The following is a 12,104-nucleotide window of genomic DNA, read 5'->3' as shown; positions in this document are numbered from 1 at the left end:
CTCAATGAACCCAAAAATACCTTAAAATAAGTATATTCTCACTAATAACAAGTGCACTTTTCTTGTTTGAAAAAAAAGAGACCTTTTTTGCTCAATATGTTGAAAAATATTCTTAAATTAAGTAACTTCTAGTGCCATTACCTTGACATAATGATATGCGCTCGGCATCATAATTTTTTTTCCATGCTTGAAGTAAGAAATTATTACTTAAAAAAAAATAGTTTTATACTTGGGAGTGTTGATGACACAGCTTTGCAAAACAGTTGATATTCTAGTTTCAAGCATGTTTTTGTGACGTTTTCTGGGCATGGTGATGCGGATGCGTTCTCTCCAGATGCAGTCCGGGCTCGGACACAGCGTAAGGTAAGAAATAATGATTTATTTAAACTAAGGAACAGACTAAGAACAGAAAAACTGGCACGAGGCACAAAAGGCAAAACCAACAGAACTAGCATGGGAGCTCGAAAAAAACCATAAGCATAGCGTGGAAGCTAGTAAATACAAAAGCAGGTTTACCAGAATTGGGAATCAGCGTAGTCGGATGTTACGTGTAACAAAACTAGGAAGCGAGGACGAGTGAATGGAAAAGGCAGGCTTAAATAAGGACAGTAATTGCAAACAGGTGTGAGTCAAAAACAAGAGGCAGGTGACACTAATGCGTGACTATAGTAACAGAACAAACAGGAAGTGCCATCAGGAACTAAGGTAAACATCAGCAGAACATAATACCAAAACGGAACAAAACCAGAATATGCTATGATCCGGGCAGCGGATCATAACAGTTTTACTCAATATATGTCATTTAATCTCAGCAACAAGCTGTAATATCTTACTGAGATAATTTAAGACCAAAACCCTTAAAACAAGTAAAACACTAACATAAAATCTGCTTAGTGAGAAGAATTATCAGATCGAAAATAAGCAAATTGTACCCTTATTTGAGATAATTAATCTTACTTGGATTGCAGTTTTTGCAGTGCATGCATTCAGGCGGCCTTGGCTTCCCCGTGCTTTCAATGCCCGCCTCTAAGTGCCAAAAAGGGGGGGACACTACATGCCAAGAGAAAGACACACTGTGAATAAAATGAGTCCTCATGCAAGCAAAAAGTGACATAGTATTCATTCAATGCCCTTTCCTACGCGTGGGCGTAAAATGAGTCAATGCGCATGTGAACACAGATTTTGGCACTGTTCTGATGCCATAGTATATTTCTATTGTTTTCGACGACCAGAGGAAGTGCCAAGTACAAGAAGGACTGGAAGCAGACGTGCGTGCGCATACACACGCTTATATCAACTTTCAGTTTCGATGGATTGACGCCAAAGCAACGTACAGTTCAGTTTCAGTTTCTGTCATGTCTGTGTGATCATGTTTTGTTTTAGTCATGTTTGGTTTTGTTTTTTGGACACTCAGTTCCTGTTTTTGCACTTCCTGGTTTGTTTTGTTACCATAGCAACTCATTAGTTTTCACCTGTCCTCGTGTCTCGCACCTGTTTTCAGTGATTACGTCACTGCTATTTAAGCCTGTCTGTTTCTGTTCTTCGTCCTGGCAACATCACCCCATTCTCACTGTCTACCATCTTCTATGTCTTCCATGCCAATGATCCATGCTCCTTGTCTTTTTCCAAAGTTTTTTGTTATTCATGCCCTTGTGCAAGTGTTTTATTTTATGTTCATAGTTTTGTTTCATAGCCAAGTTTTTGTACCGCCATTGTGCGCACCTTTTGTTTGTTCCTGTTTTTAGTTATAGTGTAAAATAAAAAAAAAACATGTCTCTACCTTCACGCCGTTTCCACGTCCAAGTCCAAGTCGTGACAGTTTCACTTTATATCGAACATGCATACGATACAATGTAATGCATCACATTTTTCCAGTTGTTTCATTATGGCAGGTCCAAAAAGGAGTAGAAAGAAGCTGAGTTTATTTAATCCTACCCCTTTTCATACCATATCAATGCTATCCCATTTCCTTGTTCTCTTTAACACTAAATAAATCCATCCATCCATTTCTACCGCTTATTCCCTTTCGGGGTCGCGGGGGGCGCTGGCGCCTATCTCAGCTACAATCGGGCGGAAGGCAGGGTACACCCTGGACAAGTCGCTACCTCATCGCAGCAGTAAATAAATGAATCAATCAATTAATCAATGTTTACTTCTATAGCCCTAAATCACTAGTGTCTCAAAGGGCTGCACCAACCACAACACAAACCACTACGACATCCTCGGTAGGCCCACATAAGGGCAAGGAAAACTCACACCCAGTGGGACGTCGGTGACAATGATGACCCAGTATAATAAATAGATAATATACCATAGTAAGTAAACAAATATTTACTTTTATTAATATATTGCAGAGTACAGTACATATTCCGTACAATTGACCACTAAATGGTAACGCCCGAATAAGTTTTTTCAGCTTCTTTAAGTCGGGGTCCAACGTTAATCAACTATCAGACAACTATCAGAAATGTGTTGAAGAAAGTATTCAACTTTAATTCTATTGTCATTGTTGCTAAAACAAAAGAACCTGGGAATTACTGGCCCGCCGTGTAATTTAATTTGGCCCTTGAGGCAATATCAATTTAGCATTAGAGCTGGCCCGCCGGTGTTATACATCGTCGGTGCCGCTGTAACACCGCATTCACCGCTAATGCCAACCCTCCTAATTTTCCCGGTAGACTCCCGAAGTTCAGTGCCTCTCCTGGGGCAACCATTCTCCCGAATTTCTACCGATTTCCACCTGGACAACTGTATTGGGGGCGTGCATTTAAGGCACTGCCTTTAGCGTTCTCTACAACCTGTCGTCACGTCCGCTTGTCACATAATATTTGTGGCTTTTACACACACACACACACACACACACACACACACACACACACACACACACACAAGTGAATACAAGGCATACATGGTCAACAGCCATACAGGTCACACTGAGGGTGGCCGTATAAACAACTTTGGCACTGTTACAAATATGCGCCACACTGTGAACCCACACCAAACAAGAATGACAAACATATTTTGGGTGAACATCCGCACCGTAACACAACAGAACAAATACCCAGAAACCCTTGCAGCACTAACTCTTCCGGGAAACTTCCAGCAAACTGACCAATAATTAACGTTTTATTCATGCATTTTCTCTTGCTACTTCAAGGCTTGAATGTTTGGTTTATTCATTATTGTTATTTTATTTTCAAATGTATTATTAGCCTGTGGAAAAAAATTGATATTTACCTCAGAAGATTGCAAATAGAAAAAAAGGCATTACATTTTTATTTAAATCTTATTTGATATGCCATTGATATTTTTTTAAATAATGATTGTTATTATTTGAAACTGGATTTTGCATGTCACTAAAGTTATATAAGCCTTGCTTCTTCAATATTTAATGCAAAACTTGTTTGGGTCCCTATTAAAAGGTTAATTTGTTCAACCTTGGCCCGCGGCTTTGTTCCGTTTAAAATTTTGGCCCACTCTCTATTTGAGTTTGACACCCCTGCTTTAAAGGAAAACAAGCTTCAACAGCCTGTTTTTTGTTTTGTTTAGAAAAGAAGCACACGAGGGTATTTGCTTGATGCTTTCGTCCAGAAGGCTTGTATTCCTTAATAAAATACCAGAGGGTAGAGGTTAAATGGTTCATTTCTCGGGGAATGGGAATGGCTTGACGGAGCCAAAGAGCAACTTAAACAAGCAATTTATAATGCTGACAGGTGAAATAATATCTGGAAACCTCGAGGTAGTTTTGTCTTATAGGCTGGATTTGACCTATTTCTGACTTTTTTGTATGACTTGATATTATTGCAACACCTTTCTGCTTTTATATGGTGATACACTCCAACTCCTTCGCCAAGTTAGTTACACACACAGCCATGTTTTGGATGATTTATGTATTTAATTCAATGAATATCATCGATTTCTCATTATCACTCTCCTTTACACTGCCCTTCTTTGTTCTAATGGTTGGAGAACACGTTTTTTTTTATTTATTTTTTTTTTTTATTGAGGTCTAGTTGTAAGCTCAGATGTTTTGGGACGATCTTTCTGGTTTCACAGACTTTCGCTACGGCAACTAACAGTGGGGAGGATCACACATGTTTTTGCTTGTAATTGAAACAGAGACAGATTGTATATATAAAAAATAATGATAAAAAAAATAAAATAAATACGATAATGACCAATGATGAGGTACTCGTACCACTATAATTCTAATTAGTTTTGAGTCAGTTTGCAGTTTAGACATTGAGGAAGGACATATCCCATTCATTATTAACAAATAGAACCTCATTTCAAAACATGGCTGACTAATCTAAAAGCCTACCTACATTGTAGTCAGCAATACTGAAAAAAAAAAGTGTTATAAAAAAAGAATAGCCTTTCCCATACACTATAAATCAGGGGTCGGCAACCCAAAATGTTGAAAGAGTCATATTGGACCACAAATACAAACAAGTAATCGGTCTGGAGCCGCAAAAAAATAATACTTATATAATTGTTATAATAATTGCAACACATTATGTAGGTGGCTGATTAGCTATAATAGCCTACTATCAAAATGACTGTATTGCAGGCTGACGCAAATCTTCATTGACAGAAATGTTGGAATGTGATATTTTTTCTACACATTTTTACAACATTAGAAAACGTTAGTGCATCTTTTCAGAGGGTGAGACAACTCCTGGAAATGACTGGCTTGGAATGGCCAAACACCAAGTTAAAGGAAGCACTAGGTTGTCTTCTTTAAATGGATTTATTACAATATTTGCTGTGGTCTGGAACAACATGGCACACAGACAACTATCAGAAATGCAAATACAGATAATGTGTCATGAACCAAAAATATACTAAATACACAGAGGACATAAGTAAAGGAAAGCTCAAATATACCTTAAAACGAGGCATAATGATCCAATGTGTACATACAGCTAGTATAAAAAGCATTGTTGCACGGATTAGCTTGCAGTCATGCAGTAACCAAGTATTCATGATTAGCACTCCATAACAAGTCAATAACATCAACAAAGCTCACCTTTGTGCATTCAGGCACAGTATACAACGTTTGGTGGACAAAAAGCGACAAAGAATGAGTGGCATAAAACATGTCTTTCTGTGGCAGCTTCGGAGAAAGTCATACATGTAAACAAACTGTTGAGTCGCAGTCTACACATTGGTGAGTTCAAGGGCCGTTGAAATTAGTAGGACAAAACGGTGCTCAACAAACTCTCATCAGTGAAGCATGTTAAATGTAAACAGTGGGCTTTCTAACAATTAAGAATACGAATGAGGCATAAAGATCCAATTTGTACATATATACATCCAGCCTATATAGCATGTTTGCACGGATTAGCCTGCAGTCATGCATAACCAAATATTCATGATTAGCACTCCGTAACAAGTCAATAACATCAACAAAGCTCAACTTTGTGCATTCCCGCACAGTATAAAACGTTTGGTGGACAAAATGCGTCAAAGAATGAGTGGCATAAAACACGTCTTTCTGTGGCAGCGTTGGAGAAAGTTCTACATGTAAATAAACTGTTGAATCACAGTCCACACAACAGTGAGTTCAAAGGCAGTTGAAATTAGTAGGACAAAACAGCGCTCACTAAACTCTCATCAGTGAAGCATGTTAAATGTAAACAGTGGGCTTTCTAACAATTAGGAATACAAATGAGGCATAAAGATCCAATATGTACATATACACTGCTAGCCTAAATAACATGTTGCACGGATTAGCTTGCAGTCATGCAGTAACCAAATATTCATGATTAGCACTCCATAACAAGTCAATATTATCAACAAAGCACACCTTTGTGCATTCCCGCACAGTATAAAACGTTTGGTGGACAAAATGCGACAAAGAACGAGTGGCATAAAACACGTCTTTCTGTGGCAGCGTCGGAGAAAGTTCTACATGTAAATCAGTCCACACAACTGTGAGTTCAAGGGCAGTTGAAATTAGTAGGACAAAACAGCGCTCACCAAACTCTCATCAGTGAAGCATGTTAAATGTAAACAGTGGGCTTTCTAACAATTAGGAATACAAATGAGGCATAAAGATCCAATACGTACATATATACTGCTAGTCTAAATAGCATGTTTGCACGGATTAGCTTGCAGTCATGCAATAACCAAATAGCACTCCATAACAAGTCAATAACATCAACAAAGCTCACCTTTGGGCATTCCCGCACAGTATAAAACGTTTGGTGGACAAAAGGCGTCGAAGGAGTGGCATAAAACACGTGTTTCTGTGGCAGCCTCGGAGAAAGTTCTACATGTAAACAAACTATTGAGTCGCAGTCCACACAACAGTGAGTTCAAGGGGCTGTTGAATATAGTAGGACAAAACGGCGCTCACCAAACTCTCATCAGTGAAGCATGTTAAATGTAAACAGCGGGCTTTCTAACAATTAGGAATACAAATGAGGCAGAATGATCCAACATGTACATATATGCAGCTAGCCTAAATAACACTTTTGCACAGATTAGCTTGCAGTCATGCAGTAACCAAATATTCATGATTAGCACTCCATAACAAGTCAATAATATCAACAAAGCTCACCTTTGTAAATTCCCGCACAGTATAAAACGTTTGGTTGACAAAATGCGACAAAGAATGAGTGGCATAAAACACGTCTTTTGTGGAAGTGTTGGAGAAAGTTCTATATATAAACAAACTGTTGAATCACAGTCCACATAACGGTGAGTTCAAGGCCCGTTGAATTTAGTAGGACAAAACGGCGCTCACCAAACTCTCATCAGTGAGGCATGTTAAATGTAAACAGTGGGCTTTCTAACAATTAGGAATACAAATGAGGCATAATGATCCAGTATGTACATATATGCAGCTAGCCTAAATAACACTTTTGCACGGATTAGCTTGCAGTCATGCAATAACCAAATATTCATGATTAGCACTCCATAACAAGTCAATAACATCAACAAAGCTCACCTTTGTGCACTCCCGCACAGTATAAAACGTTTGGTGGACAAAATGCGACAAAAAAGGAGTGGCATAAAACACGTTTTTCTGTGGCAGCGTCGGAGAAAGTTCTACATGTAAATCAGTCCACACAACAGTGAGTTCAAGGGCAGTTGAAATTAGTAAGACAAAAGGGCGCTCACCCGACTCTCATCAGTGTAGCATGTCAAATGTAAACAGTGGGCTTTCTAACAATTAAGAATACAAATGAGGAATAATGATCCAATATGTACGTATATGCAACTAGCCTAAATAACACTTTTGCACGGATTAGCTTGCAGTCATGCAGGAACCAAAAATTCATGATTAGCACTCCATAACAAGTCAATAACATCAACAAAGCTCACCTTTGTGCATTCCCGCACTGTATAAAACGTTTGGTGGACAAAATGCGACAAAGAACGAGTGGCATAAAACACGTCTTTCTGTGGCAGCGTCGGAGAAAGTTCTACATGTAAATCAGTCCACACAACTGTGAGTTCAAAGGCAGTTGAAATTAGTAGGACAAAACGGCGCTCACCAAACTCTCATCAGTGAAGCATGTTAAATGTAAACAGTGGGCTTTCTAACAATTAGGAATACAAATGAGGCATAAAGATCCAATATGTACATATACACTGCTAGCCTAAATAACATGTTGCACGGATTAGCTTGAAGTCATGCAGTAACCAAATAGCACTCCATAACAAGTCAATAACATCAACAAAGCTCACCTTTGGGCATTCCCGCACAGTATAAAACGTTTGGTGGACAAAAGGCGTCAAAGAAGGAGTGGCATAAAACACGTGTTTCTGTGGCAGCCTTGGAGAAAGTTCTACATGTAAACAAACTGTTGAATCACAGTCCACACAACAGTGAGTTCAAGGGCAGTTGAAATTAGTAGGACAAAAGGGCGCTCACCAAACTCTCATGAGTGAAGCATGTTAAATATAAACAGTGGGCTTTCTAACAATTAGGAATACAAATGAGGCAGAATGATCCAATATGTACATATATGCAGCTAGCCTAAATAACACTTTTGCACGGATTAGCTTGCAGTCATGCAGTAACCAAACATTCATGATTAGCACTCCATAACAAGTCAATAACATCAACAAAGCTCACCTTTGTGCATTCCCGCACAGTATAAAACGTTTGGTGGACAAAATGCGACGAAAAAGGAGTGACATAAAACACGTCTTTCTGTGGCAGCGTCGGAGAAAGTTCTACATGTAAATAAACTGTTGAATCACAGTCCACACAGCAGTGAGTTCAAGGGCAGTTGAAATTAGTAGAACAAAACGGCGCTCACCAAACTCTCATCAGTGAAGCATGTTAAATGTAAACAGTGGGCTTTCTAACAATTAGGAATACAAATGAGGCATAATGGGTGTACCCCGCCTTCCGCCCGATTGTAGCTCAGAAAGGCGCCAGCGCCCCCCGCGACCCCAAAAGGGAATAAGCGGTAGAAATAGATGGATGGATGGATCCAATATTTACGTATATACAGCTAGCCTAAATAGCATGTTTGCACGGATTAGCTTGCAGTCATGCAGTAACCAAACATTCATGATTAGCACTCCATAACAAGTCAATAACATCAACAAAGCACACCTTTGTGCATTCCCACACAGTATAAAACATTTGGTGGACAAAAGGCGACAAAGAAGGAGTGGCATAAAATATGTATTTCTGTGGCAGCCTCGGAGAAAGTCATGCATACAAACAAACTGTTGAATCACAGTCCACGCAACAGTGAGTTCAAGGGCAGTTGAAATTAGTAGGACAAAAGGGCGCTCACCCAACTCTCATCAGTGTAGCATGTTAAATGTTAACAGTGGGCTTTCTAACAATTAAGAATACAAATGAGGCATAAAGATCCAATATGCACATATATACATCTAGCCTAAAAAGCATGTTTGCACGGATTAACTTGCAGTCATGCAGTAACCAAATAGCACTCCATAACAAGTCAATAACATCAACAAAGCTCACTTTTGTGCATTCCCGCACAGTATAAAACGTTTGGTGGACAAAATGCGACAAAAAAGGAGTGGCATAAAACACGTCTTTCTGTGGCAGTGTTGGAGAAAGTTTTACATGTAAACCAACTGTTTAATCACAGTCCACATAACGGTGAGTTCATGCCCCATTGAATTTAGTAGGACAAAACGGCGCTCACCCAAATCTCATCAGTGTAGCATGTTCAATGTAAACAGTGGGCTTTCTAACAATTAAGAATACAAATGAGGCGTAATGACCCAATATGTTCATATATACAACTAGCCTAAATAGCATGTTTGCACGGATTAGCTTGCTGTCATGCAATAAACAAATAGCACTCCATAACAAGTCAATAACATCAACAAAACTCACCTTTGGGCATTCCCGCACAGTATAAAACGTTTGGTGGACAAAAGGCGACAAATAATGAGTGGCATGGAACACGTCTTTCTGTGGCAGCGTCGGAGAAAGTTCTACATGTAAATCAGTCCATACAACAGTGAGTTCAATGGCAGTTGAAATTAGTAGGACAAAACGGCGCACACCAAACTCTCATCAGTGAAGCATGTTCAATGTAAACAGTGGGCTTTCTAACAATTAAGAATACAAATGAGGCATAATGACCCAATATGTACATATATACAACTAGCCTAAATAGCATGTTTGCACGGATTAGCTTGCAGTCATGCAGTAAACAAATAGCACTCCATAACAAGTCAATAACATCAACAAAGCTCACGTTTGTGCATTCCCGCACAGTATAAAACTTTTGGTGGGCAAAAGGCGACAAATAATGAGTGGCATAAAACACGTCTTTCTGTGGCAGCGTCGGAGAAAGTTCTACATGTAAATCAGTCCACACAACAGTGAGTTCAAGAGCAGTTGAAATTAGTAGGACAAAAGGGCGCTCACCCAACTTTCATCAGTGTAGCATGTTAAATGTAAACAGTGGGCTTTCTAACAATTAAGAATACAAATGAGGCATAAAGATCCAATATGCACACATATACATATGGCCTAAAAAGCATGTTTGCACGGATTAGCTTGCAGTCATGCAGTAACCAAATAGCACTCCTTAACAAGTCAATAACATCAACAAAGCTCACCTTTGTGCATTCCCGCACAGTATAAAACGTTTGGTGGACAAAATGCGACAAAAAATGAGTGGCATAAAACACATTTCTGTTGCAGTGTTGGAGAAAGTTCTACATGTAAACAAACTGTTGAATCACAGTCCACATAACGGTGAGTTCAAGGCCTGTTGAATTTAGTAGGACAAAACGGCGCTCATCAAACTAAAATGTAAATGTTAAATGTAAACAGTGGGCTTTCTAACACTTAGGAAGGTTTGTCCTCCTGCAGAAACCATATTAGAACAAAAAAAATACATTTTTCCTCCCATTTTATCCCCACTACAATACATTTGTGAAAAAGCTCCATGGAGCCGTGGGTTGCTGACCCCCGCTCTAATTCTTTATAGAAGTTAGAAATAAGGTCAATTAAGCGAATAAACCTCTCGGTTGAAATTGGAGCATTTGTATTTAGGCTCTAAGACTGTAATGGTTTAGTTTATTATAAAGTTGCTGAACAATATTACAATGAAGACCACACAGATGTCATTCATCAGTGCATGTTTACACAATGTTCAGCAAATAATGAGCAGTGAAAGAGTAATATAAGGCCCTGACTCCTACTCGAGTATTTTCCATTACGCTTATCTGTTGTCAGAAAACCTGATCGGCGCAAAATGAGTTGACAGCGGAACCTATTCTTCCTTTACCTCCAGGCCACCCACACAGTCCGCTGAACAAGGTCACCCTGACATTGATTACCATCAGCACCTGTGTCGTCGCCATTGTCTACGCCACGCAGGATTCCTGCCCACTTACTGTCAAGGTCACGCTCCACGTGCCCGAGCACTTTGTTGCAGATGGTGAGTACGACACTTTCATTAGGCGAAAAATGCAAAGTGGTTGATGGAATACTTCACCTTGGCTACCATTCAGGTCCATCTTCAGGGTTCTTTACATTTATTTATTTCTTTGCAGCGTTCGCGAGCTGACGTTCTCTGCCATGTTAATTTCCAGCTGTAATCAAATGCAGCTGTCCTTTTAAGCTGCTAAAGGAAATTAATTATTGGCGGGATTGAGTCTGTTGTAACTAGACTTTTCGGGTTGTCTCACAAGAAGTGTTGCCTCTCGTCCGAGCAAGTTTCAACAATTTATACTCAGAGAGTAAAAGACAACTGAAGTATGAAATTAAATACTATAAAGCTTAGAACGTCAAATTATGAATATATAATCTCCACACGGACATATTAAGTAGCGTACCGCACATTGTGTAAATAATGCACACCGAGGCACTCCTCTTTTCACCGGATTTGTCCTCTTTTGCAGGGCTGTCCGGGTGGAGTTCCTTAAATGCCTCAAATGTCCGGCATTTTAAGTTAGGGTTGCTTGTTGTTTCAATGTAAAAAAAAAAAAACAAATTGTGCACGCAGCAGCATTCGTGAGGGAGGGGCAGAGATAGAGAGAGCGAGAGAGTTATGATAAACGCGCATGCGTCGCCAGGCTGTGTTTTTTATCCATAGATTTATCAGATTTAATTTTTTATTATCTATAGCAGGGGTGTCAAAAGCGTGCCCCGGAGGCCATTTGCGGACCACAGCTATTGTTTTAAAGGCCCACGGCACATTCTAAAAATACTATTAAAATAAACAAAAACATAAACAAAAGTGAAATAAAAAAGCTTTAAGGCTAAATGTGATTTTGAAAAAGTTGCAATGTTGACTAATGAAACAAAGCTGTTGTTTTTTTTCTTTCAAACTGTCATTGCTCAAAACATAATATTGAATAAAAATCAATGTTACTAAGAATTATTGACCAATCCAAGGTTCAGATTACTTCACATCAAATATTCCACTAAGAAAAATATTTTGGTGGAAGATTTTGCAAATTTGGTAAATAAATAACCCAAAAAATTATATTGTGTTGTTTTCCTACTGTACCGAAAATGAACCGAACCGTGACCTCTGAACCGAGGTACGTACCGAACCGACAACATATTTGTGTATTGTTACACCCCTAACATATATATATATATAAATATATATACAAATATATATGATGTATTCATG

General features: G+C 39.0%; 1 protein-coding gene across 2 annotated transcripts in view; it reads left to right on the top strand.

Moving 5' to 3' along the window:
• LOC133536148 (astrotactin-2-like) overlaps nt 1-12,104 on the top strand; it is a 747,946-nt gene that overhangs the window by 356,559 nt on the left and 379,283 nt on the right. For both annotated transcript variants that reach the window (XM_061876407.1, XM_061876406.1), the window contains exon 6: nt 10,755-10,901. In XM_061876407.1, the coding sequence (XP_061732391.1) occupies nt 10,755-10,901 (147 nt within the window). The remainder of the gene's footprint in view (nt 1-10,754; nt 10,902-12,104) is intronic.

The sequence above is a fragment of the Nerophis ophidion genome, linkage group LG17, assembly GCF_033978795.1.
Source record: "Nerophis ophidion isolate RoL-2023_Sa linkage group LG17, RoL_Noph_v1.0, whole genome shotgun sequence".
Lineage (NCBI taxonomy): Eukaryota > Metazoa > Chordata > Actinopteri > Syngnathiformes > Syngnathidae > Nerophis > Nerophis ophidion.
This window is presented reverse-complemented; position numbering and strand designations above follow the sequence as displayed.